The 25,827-nt window shown below is 36.2% G+C and overlaps 2 protein-coding genes across 2 annotated transcripts in view; one reads left to right on the top strand and one right to left on the bottom strand.

Annotated features, from left to right (window-relative positions):
- The window catches only part of EFCAB7 (EF-hand calcium binding domain 7), a 48,407-nt gene extending 23,699 nt beyond the window's left edge, over positions 1–24,708 (bottom strand). Inside the window, exons 1-6 of the mRNA XM_090271662.1 lie at positions 24,594–24,708; positions 22,445–22,632; positions 18,425–18,636; positions 17,737–17,823; positions 16,984–17,179; positions 16,442–16,563 (exon numbers count right to left, since the gene is read on the bottom strand). Coding sequence (XP_090127788.1) covers positions 16,442–16,563; positions 16,984–17,179; positions 17,737–17,823; positions 18,425–18,636; positions 22,445–22,631 — 804 coding nt within the window. The 5' untranslated portion in view covers position 22,632; positions 24,594–24,708. The remainder of the gene's footprint in view (positions 1–16,441; positions 16,564–16,983; positions 17,180–17,736; positions 17,824–18,424; positions 18,637–22,444; positions 22,633–24,593) is intronic.
- Positions 24,709–24,801: 93 nt separating this feature from the next.
- Positions 24,802–25,827, top strand: part of ITGB3BP (integrin subunit beta 3 binding protein) — a 54,508-nt gene continuing 53,482 nt past the window's right edge. The window contains exon 1 of the mRNA XM_090271661.1: positions 24,802–25,104. Within this exon, the coding sequence (XP_090127787.1) occupies positions 25,100–25,104 (5 nt within the window). The 5' untranslated portion in view covers positions 24,802–25,099. The remainder of the gene's footprint in view (positions 25,105–25,827) is intronic.

Here is a 25,827-nt window from a genome sequence, read left to right as displayed (position 1 = left end):
CAAGGGTAGGTAGGACGACGACCATGTCCAGCTTGAAGCAGCTAGAGGAGCTTGAGACCTTCGCCCATTGTCCTTTACAAGATTACAAAGGGTCCTAATATTTGAGAGGGGGAGGATAGTTAATTTTTACGAACCAGGGGTATGGACTTGGGGGGGATTGCTGGGGGAGGGGGGTGCTGGGTGGAGGGGAACAAGGGGGAGAAAATTGGAACTGTTGTAACAATATAATCAATAAAAAACATTAAAAAAATAAATAAATAAAATAAATAAATAAATAAATAAATAAAATTATCAAAAAAAAAAAAAAAGCCAATGACAATCACTGGGAAAAAACTGCACATAAAAAAAATAAAAGAAAAAGAAAAATTGTGCTATACCCTGGATGTGTGCATAAGTGCTTTTCACTTTATCATTAGAAGACTTGCCTATCTATCATGTAACACATATTTCCATTCTACTCCTAATGATTTCTAAAAATATTGAGGTTTTGAAGTTACTTTATAGAATGATTTAAAAAGATTATCTGTGCCCTGATCAATGTGTCTCAGTTGATTTGAACATCATCCCATAAACTGAAAAGTCACGAGTTAGATTCTTGGTCAGGGCACATGTCTGGGTTGCAGGTTTGGTCCCTAGTCATGTATGAGAGTTAACTGATTGATGTTTCTCTCCCCCTCTTCCCCTCTTTAAAATTAATAAGCATGTCCTCAGGTGTAGATTAAAAAACAAAGGGAAAATCATCTTAAAGAAAAAAATGTATCTGTAAGGATATTTAAATATAAAAAAATAAGCTCAAGGCTCTAATAATAACTACTTAAAAGTTGTGCATTTGTTGCATAACAATAATATAAAAATAGTATTAATCCATTATAAAAAGACTTATATGGCACCTAAAAGACAAGAACAAACATAATTTACATTGAGATTGATTTTTTTCACTCACTTTTTAAGAAGGCCAAATTATCATAACATGTACTTACACATCATTTTTCTATTATATAAATCAAAATTGTATTTATTTTTTACATTATTTTCATAGCATCAAATACATCTAAAGTTAGATGTAATATATCCTAATATTGGCATATTATAAAAAAAACTATTTTTTACATTCTAAATAACACTATTTTATGTTGTCTTTTTCACTTAATGTTATATCTAAAGCATTTTGCTATTGAAAAAGAAGAGCAAAGTTGGAGGACTCACACATTCTGATTTCAATACCTACTGCAAAGCTACACAAACCAAAACAGTGTGGTACTGACGTAAAGACAAATATAACTGTATAGACCAATGGAACAGAATAGAGAGCCCAGAAATAAACGTCCACATTTTTGGTCAAATGATTTTCAACATGGGTGCTATAACCATTCAATAGGGAAAAAGACAGTATTTTCAACAAGTGAGGCTGGAAAAATTGAATATACATATGCAAAATAATTGATTTGGACCCTTACCTTAAACCATACACAAAAATTAATGCAAAATGGATTAAAGACCTAAATATAAGTACTAAATCTATAAAACTCCAAGAAGAAAATGGGGGGAAAGCTTTATGACACTGAATTTGACAATGATTTCTTGAATATGACACCAAAATCACAGGCAACAAAAGAAAATATAAACTGAACTTCATCAAAATTAAAAACTTTTGTGCATCTAAGGATACAACCAACATGGTGAAAAGGCAACCCACAGAACAGGAGAAAATACTTGCAAGTCATATATCTGAAAATGGCTTTAATATCCAGAACATATTAAAAACTCCTACAACTCAACAATAACAAAAACAATTTTAAAATGGTTATAGGAATTGAATAGACATTTCTCCAGAGAAGATACACAGATGGCCAATAAGCACCTGAAAAGATGCTCAATATCACATCATTGGGAAAATGCAAATCAGAACCACAACAGGATACCACTTCATACCCATTAGAATGGCTATAATAAAAACAAAAACAGAAAATAACAAGTGCTGGAAAGTATGTGGAGAAATTGGAACCCCTCTGCGTTGTTGACAGGAATGTAAAATGTGAAGCCAGTGTAAAAAGTTTGGCACTTTCCCTAAAAATTAAACATAGAATTATCCTATAATCCATCAATTCCACTTCTGGGTATATATCCAAAAGAACTGAAAGCAGAGACTCAAACAGATATTTCTACACCATCTTTTTAAAGCAGTGTTCACAATAATTAAAAGGTGAAAAGAACCCAAATGTCTGTTGAGGAATGGATAAATAAAATACACATAGAGGCAATTCCTCCAGGCCCATGTGGGCAAATGGGACTCTCCTCCCCATTTCCCTTCCCCCTTTCCTTTGTTCCTACAGGCCCTCAAGTTGGTCTGGGAGTTTCCTCTTCGCTCTATGACCCTCTCCACTTTTCCCTCAATAAATTCCTTGTTTAATCCTAAAAAAAAAAAAAAAATAGAATGAAGTATTAGTCAGCCTTAAAAAATAAAATTCTAACACATGCTGTATATGGATGAACCCTGAGGATACCATGCTAAGTGAAATAAACGAGACACAAAAGGACAAATATTGTATTGTTTCATTTATATGAGATACACAGAGTAGTTAAATTAAGAGAGAAAGTAGAATGTTGGTTGCCAAAAGCTCAGTGTAAGGGAGAGGGGAGTTGTTTTTAACAGGTAAAGAATTTCACTGAAGATGATGAATAAGTTCTGGAGATGGATGGTGGTGATGGTCACACAATAATAAAAATGCATTTAATGTCACAGAACTTTATACTTAAAAATGGTTAAAATAGTAAATTTTGTTATGTATATCTTACCACAATAAAAAAAATTGCTAAGCAATATTGAAAATTTCAATTTAACTAGTTCTATAAATACCCTTACTTACTTAACCATTTCTAAAATGTTGGACATTCAGGTCATTTCCAATTTCTCATCAGTACAGATATGCTAAAATAAACACTGTTTTATCCTTCAGAAGAATTTTGAGAAAAAATAGTATATATATTTTTAAGGCTAATAACATGGGTCCCCGTATAGCTTTGTAAAACAGTGATGATAATTTTATGCCACCAATGGTTATAATACAGTAATTTTGCCACTACCATAACTTGGTCAATAGTGTTATCATTAAGAAAGTTGGTGGTGGCGGGGGATGATTTCTTAAGCAAGGCATGAGTACATGAAATACTCATTATAGTATTCCACATATTTACATATATGGAATTATAATTTATGCATTAATTTATATTAATGCAATAAAATAATAAAAATGGTATTGTAGTAATTTTTGAATTAACTTCAATTTCTCTATTACTAGCAAGTCTAAACATTTCCCCATATGCTTATTATTTCTGTCTTCTTTTGTGTGAATTGCCTATTGATCACCTATTCTCATAGCTCAATTGCAGACTTCATATTTTTCTTACAGATTTTAATAAATTCTTTTCACTATTTTAGATATTAACCTCCCACTGTAAGCTTTGATGCATGTATTTTCTCTATATCCTTTTAATGTAGTTTTTGGTTATTCTTCAACTTATGTAACTTTTACTTTATATATTCATCTTTTCTTTGGGGATTTCTTCTTAAACTGAATTTTAAGAAATTACCATTATTGCCGAACTATTACTCAAGCTTTCAGTCAGTAATTAATCACATGCACTGTCACACCTTTGGGGTATAAAAGATATGTGTACTTTTAATTCTAAGAAATTAAAATGTGACCTTAAGTTATTAGAATTCATCTTCAAAAGTACATTGCTCATGACAGAAACAAGTCATGATAGATGATATTTCAACAACATCTCTATGAGGCAATATGGGATAGATAAAAATTAGTCATTTTAATAAACAGAAATTGAGGTACCCAGAGGTTATATCAGTTCAGACTTCTACAAGGAGTTTGAAGAAATATCAGGTCTAGAGTCTGAGACTTTTGGATAAACTTGAGCTTGAGCCAAAAGTCCAACTATTAATGATGAGTGAGAATATATACAGACTTCCTAGCCTCTCTGTAAACCTTCTGGTGGGAATATATTACGTACTAACCACAGATTCTGACATTACCTCAAAGCCAATTGGCCTTCATATAATCAACATGACCTTGAATGAAGAAGATTGCTACAGAGAAAAAAGGAAAAATATACTCAAATTGCATTCAGGTAAGTTACTCTTTGAGACAATTTAAACTAAGAATCTGACAGCAAATGGAAAACATTTTAAATGTTTCCCTTTCAATCAATTTTGACTGTAGCATTATCAGAAGGAATTTCATCTAATATATTTTATAAATATAATTTTTATATTTACCGATATGGAATAATAAGGGATACTGATTTAGAATTACAGAATATTAAAGTTAAAAGAAGACTAAAAAGCAGTACAATGCAGACTTCTCTTCTGATTGATGAAAGTCTGAAAATAAAGTGATATGTTGCAGTTACAATTCTCATTAACTGCAAAACCAGAGCTGGAACCCAAGTCTCCTTACTTTTTCTCCAAACTACAAGCAATACTCAAAATTCTCTTCTTTTTCACACTTAAAATATCTGCCAAGATTTTTTTAAAAGTTAGAATTTAAATAAACTTCATTTTTATGAATTATCATAATAAAGTATGATAAAACATTATCATTTGGAATTATCCATACATTAAAGTGTTAAGATAAACAAATTATTTTGTTTCCTCACTTAAAGAAAAAGGTAGGACTTCTGGTCAACATGGAGGCGTAGGTAGACACACTTCACCTCCTTGCACATCCACAAGAAGGATCACAACTAACATCAAAACAAAAAACACCAAGAACTACCAGAAAATAAAACTGTATGAAATTCCAACAACCAAGGATTTAAAGAAGCTATATTTACCTAGACGAGTAGGAGGTGCAAGACAGGGAGCTAGAGCAGAAAGGCTGTGGTGCAGTGGCAGCAGCAGGGGCCAGCAGATCGGGGGGTCCCACATTCACATGGTGGATAAAAATTGGGGAGATACCTTGTGAGCAAGTGGTCCCAGGCCCAGGACAGACCACACAGCCCAGGGTGGGAAAAATAAAGCCTCATAACTGGGGGAAAAAAGCCTCATAACTGCTGGCTGTAAAAACCAGTGAGGGCAGGGGTGGAGAAGAAACTGTCAGTTTACCCCACAGGCCTGGAAAATATGCAAACCCACCCACTCTGGGAACCACCCACAGGGCAGCAGCTGGAGGACTGCCAGGTGCACGTGGATAAAGTGACCGGAAATGAGACGAGTACCAGGCAAGCCTCCAGAAGTCAGGCAGCAGTGGCATTGTCCCCTCTTTGACCCCTCCCTCCCACACACAGGGCCACAAACCAGTGAAGTGGGTTGCCCCACCTGGCGAATACCTAAGACTCTCCCCAAAACAACTTAACAGGTGCGCTAAAAGGAGTCAAATCAGCTCTACCTAATACACAGAAACAAACACAGGGAGGCTGCCAAAGTGAGGAGACAGAGAGATATGACACAAATGAAGGAACAGAACCCCAGAAAAAAAGCTAAGCAAAGCTAAGTCAGCCTATCAGATGCATAGTTCAAAACACTAGTGATCTTCTTTCCCCAGAGCCATAAGCCCCAGACTCCTCACAGGAGATTCCAGCTGGGACCGGGGATAACATCGCCAATTGAGAACAAAGGCAGTGAAGTCCATCTACACTACAGAAAATTTGTGTCCAAAGGTTTTATCAGCCTCTCAAAGAATATCGTGACTACACAAAAGATTGCTGAGGGAGAAACAAGATGGCAGAAGAGTAGGTGGAAGCTACACTAACCTCCTCCCAGAACTAGTCTGGATTTACAACTTAATTTTGGAGAAATCATCTGGAATAACCAACCGAACACTAGCTGGAGAGAACTCTTATAACCACAAAGAGACAGAAAAGGCCGCTACATCACAACATGACCGGTAGGGAGTGCGGAGACACAGAAGGGCTGGCTGGGCTCACATGGGTGGCAGCTGAAGGGACTGAGAAACAGCTCGGAGGTTCCCCCTGAGAAGGGCAGGGTCTAAACCCCCAGCTGAGTTCCCAGCCTATAGCAAGAGTGGAAAGTAAAGTAGTATTCACCCTGGCTGGTTTGGCTCAGTGGATTGAGCGTCGGCCTGTGAGCTAAGTGTCGCTGGTTCGATCTTCCAGTCAGGGCACATCAGAGAAGGAAAACTCTGACTCCAAAAAACATCCGCTGCCTTGCGGCATACCTCTTCAGGGGAAAGGCTAAGGGAGTAAACCCCGACAGAAAATCCGGAGCCGGAGTCCCTAAGGTGGTTTGACGTTGTAGTCAACACCAGCAACTCCTGCGGCGCACCTGAAGCCAAGCTGTATTGACTCCGTCTTTCCCTTGGATCCTTCAGCTGCGAAGAGAGGGGGGGTCTGCTGCATGAGCAACAGCAGACCCTCCATATCACCCTGCCCAGGCTCTGTAGCTTCAGCTTCACTGGAGAGGACACTCCAGCGTCATCGCAAGATGTCGATTCAACACGGGAGGAGACAGATACCGTGTCACTCCCGAGTCGGACTGCACAGCCATTCTCAGTGGTGCAGATAGACTCTTAAGAAGCTACACCATCGTCTCTCGAGGCTCTGTAGCTTCAGCTTCAATGGAGAGGACACTCCAGCGTCATCGCAAGATGTCGATTCAACACGGGAGGAGACAGATACCGTGTCACTCCCGAGTCGGACTGCACAACCATTCTCGGCGGTGCAGATAGACTCTTAAGAAGCTACACCATCGTCTCTCGAGACGGACGGCTGCCGACGATCCAGCTGTGAAAAGCAAAAAGCCACAGGGTTTCTTGCTAGCCGGAGAGAAACAGCTGGAGAAAAAAGAGCTCTTAAGCGGATCACATACGAAAATATTTTGGCCCCCACTTACCCTTGGCTGAAGCAGAGGAAAGGCAGAGAGGACGAAAGATGCTTGGGGAGAGTTTGGTGTGGTGGCTTTGAGGGGAGAACTGGGGAAGCAGCCGACCGGGTCCCAGTGCTGACTCATCCCCAGTACTGCAGGCAGACCATTCCCCCAACTCCAAGTGGCGTCAGCCTGCGGGGAAGCAAAAGCCCTGCCCACAGGAATTAAGCTGCCACATTCACGATCCTTAAGCCTGATGGCTAATCACAGATTGAATAGATTAACAACTAAAGAAGTCAGACGAAGGCAGTAGATCCCTGGAAGTCTCCAACAGGCTGCCTAGACCCAGACTGGTACAGGATCTGACGCCACCAGGGCCAGATCCAGGAAGTGCAGATCATTCTAAGAAGCACCAACAAAAAATAGGAGTCACAAAAATGGGGAGACAGAGAAACAACCCCCCATCGAAAGGAAAGGTAGAATTCCCAGAAAGAGTGCTAAATGAAATAGAGGGGAGCAAACTATCAGATATGGAATTCAAAACGTGGATTATGGAGAAGCTCAATGAGCTCAGCGGAAACTACAAGGAACTCCAGAAAAACTACAAGGAACTTACTGAGAATTACACCAGCATGAAAAAGGACATAGAAGCTATCAATAAGAGCCAGGAGGAAATGAAGAACACAATCTCTGAATTGAAGAACACAGTAGAAGGAATTAAAAGCAGGCTAGAGGAAGCAGAAGATTGGATCAGCGAGCTGGAAGACAATGTAGACAAAAACTCCCAGACAGTGCAACAAAATGAAAAAAGACTGAACAAGACTGAAGAGGCTCTAAGACAGCTGCAGGACAACATGAAACATAATAATATCCATATCAGGAATTCCAGAAGGAGAAGAAGAGCAAGGGATAGAAAACTTCTTTGAAAAACTAATGACAGAAAACTTCCCTAACATGAGGAGAGAAAGAGTCACGCAAGTCCAGGAAGCATAAAGGGTCCCAATGAAGATGAACCCCAACAGGCCCACTTCAAGACACATCATAATTAAAATGGCAACATTCAAAGACAAAGAGAGAATCCTAAAAGCAGCAAGAGAGAAACAACTAATAACATACAAGGGAGCTCCAATAAGGCTATCATCAGATTTCTCAGCAGAAACACTACAAGCCAGAAGGGAATGGCAAAATATATTCCAAGCAATGAAAAACAAAGGCCTACAACCAAGAATATTCTACCCAGCAAGACTCTCATTCAAAATGGAAGGTGAAATAAGGAGTTTCCAAGTCAAAAGAAGGCTAAAAGAATACATCTCCACCAAACCAGGGTCTGCTTTAAGAAGATGAAGAAACAGAGAGAGACAGAGGGGAACATGAGTACAAAGGGGGAAAATGACAATGAATACGTACTGAATGAAAGAAGGAACTTCTACCATTTGCAACAACATGGATGGAACTAGAGAGAATTATGCTTAGCGAAATAAGCCAGGCATCGAAAGAAAAATACCTTATGCTATCACCTATTACAGGAAACTAATGAACAACACAAACAAATGAGCAAAATTGAACCAGGGGTATGTAAACAAGGAATAAACTAACAGTAACAAAGGGGGAGATGGGAGGGAGAGAAGGGGGTAAGAAGGGGAAGGATCTAGTCAAAGAACATGTATAAATGACCCATGGACATGGACAACTGGGTGGGGACTGAATGTGGGAGAAGGGGGAGCAGGGTGCAGGGAAGCAAGAGGGGGAAAAAAGTGGGACAACTATAATGGAAAAAAATTTTTTAGTGGGGGAAAAAATGAAAATATAAAGAATGGAAATGCAAGTTCAGTGAATATTAGAAGGACAAGGATTTTCCTTCACACTATATTTTTCTCCCTATCTGATCCCTCCAGAGTTTGACATTCTAAAGAAGTAATGACATAAGTTTCTTTGCATAAAACTAATAAGACCAGTTGTTAATAGAGGTTTTTCTTGACTAAGACTTTGACTGGAATGTCATGCCTAAAGGAGACATGCTTGGACTCTGGTTGTTATCAAAAAGCACTGAGGAACTGGGGTTGACTTTCAAAGGTAATAAAAGCCCACGAGATAAAAGGCCTGGTACCTTGGTTGGATGTGCGGTCCATGGCAATCTTTCCAGGGAAGGAATGAAGGTTGTTTTCCTGAAAGATGGCTAGAAGGGACCTTAAGGCACAATGGAAAACCAGAAGGACTTGGAAAAGACAGGTGTTTACAGGCAAGGCTGAATGCCAGGTATATGGTTCTGCTTCTGTGCCCTGAAGGGCAGACTGAAGGTCACCCTAAATGTTCCTTGCGTAAGTTCCAGCAAAGCGGAACTAAAGATCATAAGTGATCATTTTCTGCTCTTGTTGTGTTTATGCAAATGAACAGGATAAATTAAAAATGGACTTAATGCAGTCCCTTTAATGACAAGGAGGGTAGTCTTAGGGGAAAAAAATCGTCATTCAAGGAAAATCACAATGCTCAGTTGTAGACTATAAAGTAGTGCAGCTAACCATCTTTAAAGTTTCTTTTCATTTAAAATTTGTTTTCATTTGAAAGTTAAACTATGTCTGTGGTATTATCAAAGATGTTTAATTTACAGGCAAGAAGAATGTCAAATGCCTTTCAACTGGATGTCTTTCCAATAAGACAGTCCTACAAATTTAGAGACTTGTATATGGGTTATGTTACATAAATTAACATGTGTTTTCTGTTTTCAAAGGGCATAAGCCTATGATCTCATTACCTGCATGATTGTTTGTACGTATAGGCCTCACTTAATCCTGTCTGCATCGCTGCCTCCTGAGACTCAATGGTTTGGCTGAACTAAGTGGCTGGGTTAGTGAAGAATGGGGTGGTCTGTGGGCTTCACTTTAAAACTGGTTTCTCTTTTCTATCCTAATGGCTTGGACAGAGAGCCCAGAGGTCTGAGAGGGGGGAAACCTAAAATATTTCCCTCAGCCCAAACTAAGTATAATGGGCAAAAGGGTTTTGGACAGGTGAGATGTACCTGGCACACCTTCCTCCAAAGAAGCCCTTCTTTTCCCTAATGTGGGACATTGAAAAATTAATACCTGTCTTTTGTCATCTAGTGGTTATAGATTGAATGATGTCTTTTAACCCTGTTGCCAAATCTGTTGCCTTCAGAATACAACAAGAATGCCAGCCTGTTAAATCAAGCACGCCATTGGCCGGGGACAGCCAACCGACCTGGAGTCTGCACGATCCTTCCCCACGTGGGAAGGCCACCCTCCCCTCTACACCCCCACTCTTATTAAGGATTTCTGGACCCAAGGGTAGGTAGGACGATGACCATGTCCAGCTTGAAGCAGCTAGAAGAGCTCAAGACCTTCACCCATTGTCCTTTATAAGATTATAAAGGGTCTTAAGTCTGAGAGGGAGGGATTGTTATTTTTTATTGTTAAAATAATTAATTAGTTAATTAATTATTTTTTTAAAAAAGAATAATATATGAAAGGGTAAGGCAGGAGAGCTTGTATGTATGACCCATGGGCATGGACTTGGGGGGGATTGTTGGGGGAGGGGCCTGCTGGGCGGAGGGGAGCAAAGGAAAAAAATTGTAACTATTGTAACAATATAATCAATAAAATATACTTAAAAAAAAACACTAGTGATAAGGATGCTAAGAGATCTCAGTGAATACGGTAAAGACATAAGGGAAGAAATGAAGGTTACACTAAGTGAAATAAAGAAAAATCCACAGGAAGCCAACAATTAAGGGAAGAAAGAGAGATTCAAATCAATGATTTGGAACATAAAGAAAAAATAAACATTTAACCAGAACAAAATGAAGAAACAAGAATTCAAAAATAAAATAAGAGGAGAGAATAAGAAGACTCTGGAACATCTCCAAAAGTGTTAACCTCTGAATCATAGGGATGCCAGAAGAAGAAGAGGAAGAGCAAGAAATTGAAAATTTATTTAAAAAATATATATATGAAAGAAAACTTCCCTAATTTAGTGAAGGAAATAGACATAGAAGTTCAGGAAGCACAGAGTCCCAAACAAGTTGGACCCAAAGAGGACCACACCAAGACACATCATAATTAAAATGCCAAAGGTTCAAAATAAAGAGAGAATCTTAAAAGCAGAAAGAGAAAAGCAGAGAGTTACCTACAAGTGGGTGCCTATAAGACTATCAGCAGATTTCTCAAAAGAAACTGCAGGCAAGAAGGGACTGGCAAGAAATATTCAACTGATGAAAAGCAAGGACCTACAACCAAGACTACTCTATCCAACAAAGCTATCATTTAGAATGGAAGGGCAGATAAAGTGCTTCCCAGACAAGGTAAAGCTAAAGAAGTTCATCATCACCAAGCCATTATTATATAAAAGTTAAAGGGACTTATTTAAGAAAAAGAAGATCAAAACTATGAACATTAAAATGAAAACAAACTCACAACTATCAACAACTGAACCTAAAAAAACAAACAAAAAACAAAAACAAGAACAAACTAAGCAAACAATTAGATCAGAAATAGAATCACAGATATGGGGATCATTTGGAGGGTTATCAGGTGGGAGGGGAAAGGGGAAGCATGGAAGAAAAGGCACAGGGACTAAGAAGCATAATTGGTAGGTACCAAATAGACAAGGGATGTTAAGAACAGTATAGGAAATGGAGAAGCCAAAGAAATTATATGCATGACCCATGGACATGAACTAAAGGTGGGGGGGATTGCTGGGAGGAAGAAGGATGTCGAGTGGAGGAGAGCAAATCGGGAAAATTTGGAACAACTGCAATAACATAATCAATAAAATATATTTAAAAAATAAAAATGGTTTCAGTCACTAATAAAAAGAATAAAACAAAAAGTGGTAGAGTTTAGTAGCTAAAAAAATTTTCTTAAATTTGTATTGTATTATGAGCATCCCCCATTCTGTTTTAAAAAATATTTAAATATAACTTAAAATAATGCACTTTGCCAGGTACACTGCTAGTGAACATAATTTGTGGCATTTGGGAAACTCAAAGATGGAAAAAATTTTCCATGTGCTTATGGTACTTCTGGGGACAGTGCCACAAGCTGACAGGAGTAGCTGCTGGAAAGTGAGTTAAGCATTTTTATTAGAGGTCATTACCATCTTCCAAATCTAGAAGAGGTATAGGTAGAGGGAATTTATAAGTTCCTTTGGAAGACAGCACTGGAAAACTTTTATGAAAACAGCTATTATAAAAAAGAAGATGAATGCCATATTAGCAAACAAACTTCAAGTCATAATCAGATAATTTTGAATACTAAATAACATTACTAGAATAATTTGTGGCTCTCCTATTTAAAAGGATGCATTCAAATTCTTAAGATCTGCCTGAATTATTAAAAACACGATGCTTATTCAACCAAAAGTTTCTTTAAAACAATAGACTTTCTTTTTAAGAAAGATTTTGTTTACTTTTAGAGAGAGGGGAAGGAAAGGAGACAGAGAGGGAGAGAAACAGCAATGTGTAAGAGAAATATTGATTAATTGCCTCTCGCACACCCCCATCCAGGGACCTGGCCCACAACCCAGGCCCTGACCAGGAATCAAACCTGCAAGCTTCAGTTCCCCGGCAGGTGCTCAACCCACTGAGCCACACCAGCCAGGGCAAAAACAAACAGATGTTCAATCACACAAAATTTTTTATCTAGGATCTAGACTAAAATGTTATGAATTTAAAAAAAACAAACACTGACAAATTACCTGACTCATTCAAATAAATCAATTTGAAAGGATTATAGATTAAGTTGAAAATGAGTATTGTGAGAAAAATGGAAAATTTAGTTTTTTTAAAATTTAGAATGATAGAGAAATTCTATGTATAATGTAATTTTTTGACATTAAAGCAAAAATAAAATAGTAGCTTGTAATTCTTATATAGGGCATAAGGTGGTGCTCTATTCTACCAATTCGGGTAAATTCATATGAAAAGAAGAACTGTTCATTCATTTGTAATATACAAATTTTACTTATCTTTTCATTCACAATGTATAAAAATAGCTGAAAAGCACAAATTAAAAATAGTAAAATTGAAAATTCTAGCTATCACTATCAAAAAACAAATAAATCAGTAAAGCTAGATTTATCCTGGAACACCTTAGATGTTTTGAAATAACATTCTGTGTTATTATTAAAGTTTTAGGTGAGGTAGAATTATCAAGCAATAATCACTATCATTACTGTCGCCTTTTATAAAGACACCCTATGTCACATACTTATTAGAAAGCTATTTGCTTTTCATTAAGACAAGTAGGTAAACACTTACTGAACTTTTTGTTTGTAAAGAATTATAAACTGTACATACTTGAAAACAAATGTAAAAGAGATTATTTACAAAGGGAAAATTGATATAGATTGCCACCTAGTTGATAAGTCGAATTGGTCAACATTTTTTAAATGAGAAACTTGTTAACAAAATTAGTATTTTGAGTCTTCACAAAAATTAGACAACCACTTCAAGTTTAAAATGTTGACATTTGTATTGTTATATGTAGATAGATGGATATATATAGCTTATGTCATACAATACATACATATCTATAAGTGTATATGTAGGTACAGTCTTAATTAGAAGTCTGGATATAAGAAGTTTTGGATCTCTGGAGTTTACCACACATCGCTTAGGGTTTCTCTCATTCTAGTCATGACTGGTGATTAAAGCTATTCCTCTCTCAAAGAAATATTCCTAACACTCCTTGTACATTATAAATCCAAAGCAAATAGACAGAATTCAGGATTTAAAAAAGAATGGTGATACAGTACCTATGAATGGCCTATAGAAATTAATACATGCATAGTCCCTATATGGGTCTTATTTGCCTCTTGCAATTCAGGTCCCTTACCAATTATGTGGATTTATGGTTTAAAACCTGGCTTATGTGTACCCTACTACAACAATTTTCTAATTTCTGAAAAGATCCTTCTTCTCCCCATTCCATACTTCTCCACTCCATGTGAAACTGAGGTACCCAAACTTGTTTAAAATAGATTTAAAGTATTTGAAGAGAATTTAACAATTTTTTTATTTCAGATTTATTCTATCAATCTCAATGAAAACAAATTAAACATTAAGTATACTTATAACCAAGTACTTCTCAGAGTTGTTATGAAACTTAAGAAATATATTAAATTTATGAAATTTATATAAAGTAACTTCAAAATAAAATGCAAACAACACTGGCTGGTGTGGCTCAGTTGGTTGGAACATTGTCCCAAACCGAAAGGTTATAGGGTTTGTCTGATCCTGATCCGGCCAGGTCAGGGGGCATGTAGGGGAGGCAGGATGTTTCTCTCACATTTATATTTCCCCTCTCCCCTCCCACCCCAAAGCAATGAAAAACAAAGTGTCCTCGGGAGAGGATTAAAAAAAAAGTAAAATGCAAACAAATAATTGAATTGTGCTGAATAACAAAAGCCTCACAGACATTTAAAAAATATTTTAGCTAATCTAGGAAATATCAGATAGTAAACAACGATGGGCAATATCCAGATCAGAAATAAGATACAAAATCAGGTAAGTATTATGAAAGCTATGAAGTTTCCTAAAGACATGAAATTTTATCTAAACCTTATTAAATTTAAATGTTAAGAGTATGCCATCTTCTTTTAATCATTAAATTCTCCTAGTACCTTTTACCAAATTCCCAATTATCAGCACCATTCCTTGCTCTTCATGTCTTAGATGCAAAACTGAAGTAGTCTTCTGTCATCTAGTCGCTGTGGCCTACATACTATTTTGGTTTTGTCTGTTAGAGCTGTCCCTTCCTTACTATGGTCAGATACTTCCTTAGGTATCATGATAGGTCTAACTATTATTACTTTGTTTTATTTATTTGTTCTCTTTTCTCCTTTTTTTTTTCATTGAATTTACTGGGGTGACATTGTTTAATAAAATTATGTAGGTTTCACATATACAACTCTATAATACATCATCTGTATATTGTATTGTGTGTTCACCACCCCAAGTCTCCTATCATTACTTTATATCTGAATAGTTCTAGCAGCCTCTCAGATAGTCTCCCTAATGTGAGATCACTCTATACAGTATACAATGGGATAACTTTTCTTAAATTATAATTTTATAATGTCATTCCTTTATAAAGACCTACAGTCATTTCTTAGTTCTGTAGTAATACTAACAACACTATCGTTTATTAAAGTGAATACTATGTCCCTGGCACTATGCTAAAGGCTTTATATATGTTAGATGATTTAATCTTTCAAAAGCACACTACATATAATTATAATTAAGGAAACTGAGACTCAGAAAGACTGCCAACTAACTTGCTAAAGATCTCCCAGTCATCAATTGACAAAACTAAGCTAAGGTTCAAGCACAGATCTGTCTCTATCCACAGCTCTTAAATCAGCACTTAAATAATGGTTGGCACAGAGTAGTCACTCAATAAATATTTGTTAAATAAATTAACAAATAAATGGAATACTATGCTATATTACTTTGGTATATTAATCATCAAAATAAATTTTTCATTTTTTAAATTCAAGGCCCATATTTTATAACTAAACCAAATGGCTGGCATACACTCACCTTATTAGTGAGTATTTGTTGAGTAAAACTAAATTAAAGGAATTGTATTAGTATGGGCCCAATTAACATGAGAATGATACAGAGAAAAAATCTTATCATGGCTTTAATATAAACCATATTAATATTTATTAACAGCTCTCTCTACACTAGCTGAACTTATATTTATTTACACTTTGAATCAGGTAAACCACAATTATTTAACTAGGTTCATTTTATTAATATTTACTTTAATTGCAAAACACAAAAAGCTTCTAGTGGTAGAAAATGATATTGCTGGAACACAGAACATTGTATGTGAACATGTTGGACATACACACGAAATTGCTTAGGGTGTATAGATTCCTAAACAGTCTGAACAAAATTCCTTGGAGATAATGTTTTAAAATTTTAATATAGAACAAATGTCACTGTCTAGCAATTTAAAGATATAAGGGACTTCAGAGTTCAATTACAAATACAGAGTTGTTATTTGAAACAAAAATGTAGCTCTTGAGAACAATCAGTTCAGTTTTCTAACAGCAGTTATAGTATGTGGTCATAACCATTTTTTCCCCTTCTACAGGGGTCTCTAGGTACACATTTTTAATGTATCCTAGCAGTTTCCAGTTAATGTTTTATATTTCTGTAGCTATTATTTTCTGTTGAAAGAAAACTAGTAAAGGTTGAATCTAGAAAGGGAAAACAAAGGAAGAAGATCAATATTAACACTCTACAAATATTGACTTAGCAAAGTGACTTTGTTGTCTTTCTCTCATAGGAATTGATATTGAATGAACGATTTATTTATAAGAAGCACCCATGAAAAGTATTGGTTAAAACAAACAAAATGCTTGGCAAAGTATATAATTAGATAATCTATTAATCAAGTTCAAAAACTGAAGAGTCAACATTTTCAAACTGAAGACCTTTTAATATCCTCATCCATCAATTTCACTTTAAAATATTAGAACTGGTTTATAGGTGGAATTGCTGCAATCCACAGAAAAACCTCGAAGAATTACTTTGCAAACTTTACTGGTTCTCTTATATATTAATTTAAAATACTATACCTTTATTGAGTTTGGCTCAGTTAACTTTGAGTTTCGGTTACTATTAGCCCCCATGGTAATTGTGAAAGAAACAGATGTTTTGAACTTTCTGGTTGTTGCCAGTAAAGAACTCCTGGTGTCACCTGTAACAAGTAAGAGTGATTTGGTCTTGCATTACGAAAAGTTGTCAATAGAAAGTTTGCTTCTAAACACAATGTAGTATAACATGTACGTGTATTAATTTTGTTCTCGTTGTTATTCCTACTGAAATAAAGTCGGAAGTCTTATATTTATCAGATTTTAATGGTCTCCAATTTATGGGCTACTAATAAGATTTTTTATTTCAATTTGTCACCTTTTAGCCTGAATTTTGGTTTTAATAAAATATGATGAGCATGGCCAAGGCAAGTTCATTAATAAAATTTTACTTCAATAGATTTTTACAGCTAAGAAAATCTAGAAACACTGGCTGACAAAACTTGGATTCTCATTTGTTTTAAGACGATGTAAGGAAAAATTAACCCTCCATTCTGAAGAAATTTTTAGTGTCAAAAAGTAAATACCTTTATTTGAGAATGTATCCTGATCAGCTTTTCTTAGGATTCTCGGCGATGGTTTTGGTACTAGTGACGGATCCCTCGCAGGGAACCCCTCCATGTGGCTTCCAAACTGCTGACACCTCAGTTTACTGTCCACCTCCAGCTTCTCTAGAGTAGCTTTGAGACATTGCTCATTGGTTGTCATATATGATTTACAAAACTACAGGAAGTAAAAGAGGAGTCCAGTAGGTGAAACATTCAATCATACACTTGGGAGGAGAAAGCAAATGCACATTAGTAGGGAAGGACTAGGCTGATGGATGGAATATGTCCCCTATTAACTAGGGTACTCATTTTACTTTCTTGAATCAGTCTGACCACCCTCAGATGACCTAGTGAAATGCAGCCATGATTCACTGAGGAAGTCATACTCTGAGTGAGAACAACTGTTACACAAAGACGTGGTTTATTATTATTTTTACACAAGACATGTAGACTTGCATTTGTTCTAAATAATTTTATGATTCTTCCACCCCAGAAAAGGCATATTCCTAATGAGAGTCTGTATGTTGTATTTGTGTGAATATGCATGTATTTTAACTTGGTTATATTATTTTAATGTAGTCATAAGGTTACAATTGTGGGACTGGAAAGATTAAATTTCAAGTACAATCGGTACACACATACGAGTATGTTATTGCCAACATCGAAAAGATGTTCTCTTTTAAAAACACTTCTATGTAGTAAGCAAATTTATATCAATACGAACTTATGTACCTTGATGTAGTCAAATTTGCCATCAACATTTACATCAGCCAAATTTATTACGGCATTTACTTCTTCTTGAGTCATCTTCTCACCTCTCTGAAAAAAATTTATTTTAAAGCAACAGGATGATTATTTAGCTATGTATGGGAAGAATGGGAATTCATTTCAATCTTTTCTACAAGTTTGAATATATAATTTCATTTAAATCTCAGAATGAGTATTATGTCAGATAAGAATGAAACATAAAATTTCACAATTTTATTGTTTTGTAAGTGTGCTGAATCTCAGTTTACTAAATTTGAACGAGGTGTAACATAGATCTAGTAATAACTACTATTAAAATTATAGTAATGATACTTTCTCACACTGTACCAAGAAACAGAATGGATTCTGAATCCCATTAGTACTTTGTTTCTCTTTTACTTATCACACATGAATCACTGCAGAGTTCTGAGCTGGAAAGGACTGCAAGGAAACACAAGGGTGTTGCAGCACGGGCTCAATTTTATACTCTATCTTTTATTTACAAAGCACCGTCATCCAGAAGGATCCTTAAGTATTTTATAAACAACATATATGTGATTCATTTCACATGCCAATTAAATAGTTATTTTTAATGTGAACTGAGGTTGCCAAAGGTAGATTCCAAATTGTTTGGCAAAATATACATATTACAAAACTGTTTCGTAGATCTTACCTTTGTTAGAAGTTTATAAAGGTCAGAGTGTAAAATAAAGCCATCATCATTTACATCTAATTTCTTAAATGATTTTAGCAGTTCTGCTTTTGAAGTAGGTTTTTCCTTTTTTAAAATTAGACAAAAATCATCAAAATTCAGTTTGGTAGTTTGAGGAGTCCAATACTTATTAATAGTCTTTTGGGATGGATTTCTTCCTGCATGCTGAAGAGCTGCCCAATAAAACAAGTATTATTTTTTTATAGTAACATTTGGAATTGGTATGTAAGTATATTTTTCTTCAAATCATTATCTACTACAATATTATACAAAAGTACGCACATGTCAGTGTATTACCTTTGGTTTTGATAATCTAGTGATATCAATGTATGCCTGGCTGTCAAAAATAATTTTAAGAAATTACACACACATGTTACCAGCTAAAGATTCTTGATTTATTAATGTTAGAATTAAATAGATTTTCTCTATTCTGGCAATTGGTTCTCAACTATATATTTTAGTTGCCTGACAATATCTTATTTACTTCATTAGAGTGCTTAGAAAAAAGAAAAGATTAAAAACAACCATTGACTTAAGGGTTCTGAGAACATAAGAATAACCACAAAAATAATAAATTATTACTTTCTAGTGCAACAAATATCTTAATAAAATGAAGAAATAATTAGTTTGAGAATGGTCCTGCCACCAAGGCATGAAACCTAAAATGTTTATTTTTGTATTGCTAGATATTAAGAGTGTCAAAAACATTAATCGTGTCCCAAATGTCAAAATATATGCATGAAAATTATCAACTTACATCCATAGCCCTGTTAAAAGTCAAGAATGTCAACATACTTTGAGAGAAGACTATTGTAGAGATGTAATGGTCAAATCACTTTTCATTTTTGATCAGAACATTTAAAAATAGCCCTATAACTAGTTATTCATGAGACATTCCTATTTTAAAAGCCATGAATGACAAAGAATTATGATGTGAGAAAAGCTTTGTATGTTTGCATATATCACCACACTAAAATATAATGGCTTCAAATGATCGTAGATATTTTGTACAGTTGAACAGGAGTAACTTGGTAATTTGCAAATAAACAAATCTCTGCATATTAACACTTAATACTATCTAAAATGAACCAATGATAAGTTTCCTAAGCACTATAAAAGGAATTAACAGAATTTTAAAAGGTATAATTGCCCTGAATTGTTCTATCAACTTCTATTATAAAATCTTACATTGAGTATTTCCAAGCATCTTAAGCGAGACTTTACAAGATCATGCATTTTCAATCAACACTAAAAATGACAATCTGAATATTCTGCAATATAATGTAATAAAGATACAGGTATATGTATAGAAGTATCCTCAAAGAAATAGAAATCAGATGGGGGTAATAAATACAGAGATATGTGAATCCATTATATTGAACATTCACTGTGCACTAACAAAACACAGAGTGATTTTTTTTTTTTTTTGCAGAGATACAAGCTTCTTGGCTCCTACGTTTTATAATCTAAATACAAAGTCCACACCTGAAGTGTGAAATTGCTACCTGTGGTATGATTTATGGTTAATAACATAGTAGAAGTCCCTAGACCAAGAGAAATGTTCCCATCCTCCAGATTATGCCAGTGCATCATTCCTAGATAACTTAAAACTTTGGGATGGAAACAAAGTAAATCATCTGGAGGTGACTTTGAGAGCTAACAAACAGTGCAGTTGTAGTATTTGACATCTTCCATTCACATAGAAAGTCTGTGGAAATTTCTAACAGTGGAGATAATAGAATTTTTCCCCCCCCCACAGGTTTATTCTGGATCTAGATAAAAACCGTGATTATCACACTGCTCTAGGAATAAAACTATTTTGCCTAGTCTATAAACGGGCAATTCCTTAATTCATCTATAAAGAGAATCAAGATACATGTTTTATCATTCCATCCCCAGCCAACCTTTACCCCTTAAAAGCTGGGAATACAAGTAGAACCTTGCCCTTGGCTGGTTTGGCTCAGTGGATTGAGCGTCGGCCTGCGAGCTAAGTGTCGCTGGTTCGATCTTCCAGTCAGGGCACATCAGAGAAGGAAAATTCTGACTCCAAAAAACCTCCGCTGCCTTGCGGCATACCTCTTCAGGGGAAAGGCTAAGGGAGTAAACCCCCGCAAGATGTCGATTTAACACGGGAGGAGACAGATACCGTGTCACTCCTGAGTCGGACTGCACAGCCATTCTCGGCGGTGCAGATAGACTCTTAAGAAGCTACACCATCGTCTCTCGAGACGGACGGCTGCCGACGACGACGACAAGTAGAACCTAAATGAAGTTGTGATTTGAAGTCAAAAGCCCATGTGAAAGATAATGGTATTCCATTCAGTTCTGAGAACTCTTTACACCAAGTAATAGCTCAGCATATGTTTGTTGCTATTTTTGATAACAGAATATTTTTAAAGATACCATTAATTACAGAACAACTTCCTCAGAATAAAATCCATTATGTCCAAAACATGTACTCAGTAAGTAGATATTCCCATATTTAAGACATAGGTATAATTTAGTAATTTCTAATTTAACTTTAATCTCCAGTTTAAGAATTACTTAGAACCTATAATTAAGTCTGATAACAGTAAAAACATTATGTAACTGCAGCTGTTTAAAGGTTTACACCAAAATTCTGATATTTTGCCAGAGTTTAGTTTAATCTTTGACACAAGCCTGGAGTACCTGTATTATTTATAAAATGGGGGGATAAAGGAATTCCAAACTTCTGGTTCTGATACTTGTACTGCTCTATCTGACCTTAAAATGGAATGCCAAAACACATGTTATGTGCAGCAGTGGCTTAAGAATATAGATAGAGTATTAAGAAAGAGACATCACTGGTTCACACTACCACTTTTTAAAAATCTAGGTTATGTGAAATCAGTCACTACAATGTTACACAGAGCATTCCACCATAAAACCAAAAGTGTACTATAGCACTGAAGAGACAAACACTGCATTATTATCCCCCAGATAATACACTGATGTGAAAGAGAAACATCAGTTGGCTGCCTGTAGCACATGCCCCGACCAGGGACCAAACCCACAAGCCAGGCTTGTGCCCTGACCAGGAAATGAACCAATGACCCTTTGCTTTGCAGGAAGATGCCCAACCAAATGAGCCACACTGGCTAGGGCGCATGTTAAAATTTTAAACTTTTGTAATCTTGGCCTAGTTTCAAAAGAATAAAGAGAAAAAAACTAAAACTATAATTTATAGTAAATATAAACTATTTTATATTCCCCCAAACAGAGTTTCTCAAATAGACATTTTACTGCATATAAATCCAAGATGTTGCAAAACTATGTCAGATTTTTTATTTAAGGAAACTGCTTCTTAAGTTGGCAAAATAACTCAGTTTCTTTACTCATAAAGTTATTCGCCTTGATTAAAATAACACGAGTATTTAGTGTTGTTAACACTCTCTTAAGACTAAAGACCTCCAAGTCATTTGATACACATGGCAAGGACCAAACTCATTGTTTTGGGGGATATTTGCAACCTGAAGAATTTAAAATATGATAATGGACAGAAGCAAAAAAAGACCAACCTCCCTTCCAACCATACACAGACAAAACCAAACCCGGAACTCTTCATTTTCTTTTAAAATTTCACTTATTACTCTTCTACAACCATTCACTCCATTTTATATATCTTTTACATTTTCCTTAATATAGATCAAATTCAAAATAGTAATTCTGATGCCAAGTGTTTTAATTCCATTGTAAATCTTAAAGTAACAAAATGAGAATTTAAAAAATATTTTTAAGCAAAGAATTGATAGGTTTAAAAATACTATTCTATCCTCTATAAACATTGAAAGTTTTAATTTGAAGATTCTACAATATGTAACTATATAAAATGGCACAATAGCTTAATGTAGTAGTTCCATTGCTCAAACCACTAAAATTGGGGTGATTCAACAATGTAATTCTAAATCCAGTCTTCCTGATCTAATAACTTTCAACAAATACTTAAATTTAAAAATTTACCTAAGTAAAGTTGATCTTTAGAAATAATGTTTTCTAAGCTGCTTTTGAAAACCGATAAGTAGGCAGCTCTACAATTCATATAAAATATCCCCTCTTCAGTTAGTGGAAATTTCTTTGTTCGAGGACTCTCTGAAAGCGTTGAGTTTTGACTGGAGAAAGCAGCATCACTTCCTGGACTGATGGCCATTCTATTAAAAAATAATTTTAAAAATTGGTTTAGTCAATGTTAATCCCCTAAAATGCAAATGTCACCTTGCCTTTCAAATTTGGAGGAGGTAGGAATCAAGATATTAGAGTTTTTATTTGTGGGAAAAAAAGATGAACATTATAATATGTATAAAGTTATAATATGTGTCAAACTAGAATACGCCTTTTGGAAGTTGCTTTCTAAATGTGTATATATATATAAAAACAGCTTTCTAAATATAAATAAAGTTTCTTCTTTATTAATATACATGTATATACTAAAAGAACAAAGCCAAAACAAAGATGTAATATGCATATAAAAGAAGAATCACAGGGCAAAGAAAAAAAAACACCACATCTATTCTCTCAAAATAACAGGAGTCATTTGAGACTCTTTATAGGGTTGTCATGAGGATTAAATAAGTTAATATGTATAAAGCAAACAGAACAGTGCTTGGCACAAATTAAGTGCTGAATAAACTGTAGATAGAGAGAAACTCCACAATAATAAGAATGTGGATATAACGTGATTGACAGTTGCCATCCATCTCCACAGCAGGACCAAACAGGTCACTTCACTAACACCTCAATAATGCAGCCCACATTTTAAAAGACTGAATTTTAAAAATCCCATTTATAGCGTTATCATGAGATTTTACTGTGTTCCATTACAAATAATAATGTTTTGGGTCTATATAGCACCTCTGCTCTTAAGAGCTCAGAGAACTGTCATACAACATATTTATCCCTCCTACAGTGATCAGGTATTTTTGGTCCATTTTACAGATAAGGAAATTGAGGGACACAGTGTTGCCAATTTAATAGTCAGTAGCAAAAGGCAGTGAAATTCAATAACAGTTTCTTCTTTATTAATGTGAATGAAGGCTTCCTGTACAATAGTAACTATGAGGCACTAAATTGTGCCAGTGGTCTAACAGCTTCCAACATTATTTTACCCAGCTTTGACTTTTAAAAATACATTTCAGCCTAATAAATTGAATATTTCAAGTTCAACAATAAGACGACACAGATAGGGTCCCCTTCAGGACTCATTGGATTCTTACTCAAGAGACCTAAATCACTTGCACCTTCTTGAATTATATAGGTCTTTTACACTTGGGAAAGAAAGATAATAATCGCTTATCATGGATGAAGTACCCTATTTATAATACACAGACCGCCTGCCTGACACTTTCATATTACAGCAGATTTAGAAGGACCCCATAGGGATGTGTGGTGTCACAGTCTGGTTACTGCAAATTGGTATCACTATAATTAAGCATCACTGTTTTAAACACATATGCGTGCACGCATCTCCTCAAAAATGTGAAAGAAACCGTTCCAATAAGGAATGGAGAATGCTCATTTTGCAGCAAGCAATTTTAAAATGTAAGTTTTTTTCTTTTTTTAAGAATGGTCCTCGAATACTCTTTCCCAATAAGGTGACTCCCTCACGTGGAAATCCCACAGCAGAAATGTTCCAGAATTCTATTCTTTCCCTTTCTGTGAGGAAAGACTAAACTAAGCTTAAATAAATATATAATTGTACCCCCTCGGGCTCGGAAACCTCCTTCATTTAAAACTCCAGCCCGAGACTCAGGCAGGGGCCTAGAGAGTACACTGCAGCAAACGGCTCCATAAATAACCAGTCACACAATAGCACGAAAAATAAACTAACAAGCGCCTAGGGCTTTTGAAGGGCCAAGTGAAAACAGAGAGCCAGCCACACCGTCCCTACACAGTGAAATATGTTCACCGCTGATCTCAGGCAACATCTCTCTGTCTCTCTGTCTCTCTGTCTCTCTCTCTTTGTATTCCTCTGAGCATAAAACTGCATTTATGTACATTTCAGGTACCTATATGGACCAAGTTGTTAGCATGACAGAGAGGAATAAGTAGCAGGTGGGAGAAAAGCCGAACAGTTAAGGGACGGAACGCAAAGAGAGACTGAGTTGATTGCTACCTAATTCCAGTTTACAGACGAGGAAGCGCGGCCAGTTCTCTGCACGGATTCCACAACCCGCTCACCGAAACCAGTCGGACCTCGGCCTTTCTTTAATTACCATGGCAACTGCACCTCTCTGCCACCGGAAATAAGATACGGAGCACCTCCCCAAACGGTCCGGCTAGAAACCTACGGATCGTTAATCCACAGTGATCAGAGAGGGCCCTGCTGCTCCTCTATCAGGGTCTGTTACGACCAGAGCGTGAGAGAGGGTCCTGTGCCGCACTGCAAGGGACTGAATGCGGACTTAACGGACACTCCTTTCCTCCTTTCCCCGCTTGCATTCGGATCCGTTGTTGCGAAGATGGTGTTTCCGGCGGGCTACGTTAAGTGGGACACAGCGACAAGTGACCACCCGCCCGCGCTTTTCAGGCTTCTGTGTTTTCTTCGGAAGTTTTGTGTTTTCGGAAGAGGGTGCTCGCTTAGTTTTATCCAGCGGCGGTGATCCTTCCCTGAATGTGGAAATGCCGTAGGTATCTCCTCCCCAGATATTGCTATTTGTCGGGCGCCTCTGAGAGCAAGAACAGTAAATATTATGTGGCCCAATAATCTTTTTTGTTCTACTTTTCTGAGTATAAACTTGACTCCTCCGTCGACAGTTCATAGTACTTGGTAGCCTCAACCCACCTCTGCTCTTCTTCCAGCCGTAGTTATCCGGTAGTCTTGATCCACTTTAATTCCGATTCTCGAAGGCTTTTGACAGGTTTATAGGCTATAGGTTGTAGTATTTAGTGTTGTGTTGAATGCTTGAAATAATTTCAAATATGGTTAACATACCAAGAATGGGATACAGTAGATTGAAAGGCGCGATATAATTTGATAACATCCATTAGTGTGGTGAGTTCGTATAAATTTCTGGGACAGCTCAAGAACTGGGTCTCAAAAGAGCTGGATTCCAGATCTGAAACGAGGGAGCGTAGCGAATTGGCGTCAGTTTTCTTATTGCTGCTCTATAGAAACTTTTTAAAGTTTACTAAAGAAGTTTTTCTTTGGGGTGGAGGGATTAACATCTAATACGTGAAATTCTTCGGCTGTCGCTTGTCCCCAGGTTGACTTAGGTACCCCCTCTTACCCATTTCTACCTCTTACCCATTTCTACAGTAACTTATTCCTCCGTTATTTTCCGGTTTGAGCCAAATGGGAAGTAACACAGCGGGGTTGTATTTGTGTCAAATAGGAATCGACATGAAAG

Source organism: Furipterus horrens, unplaced genomic scaffold (assembly GCF_987537825.1).
Source record: "Furipterus horrens unplaced genomic scaffold, mFurHor1.1.pri manual_scaffold_3, whole genome shotgun sequence".
NCBI lineage: Eukaryota > Metazoa > Chordata > Mammalia > Chiroptera > Furipteridae > Furipterus > Furipterus horrens.
This window is presented reverse-complemented; position numbering and strand designations above follow the sequence as displayed.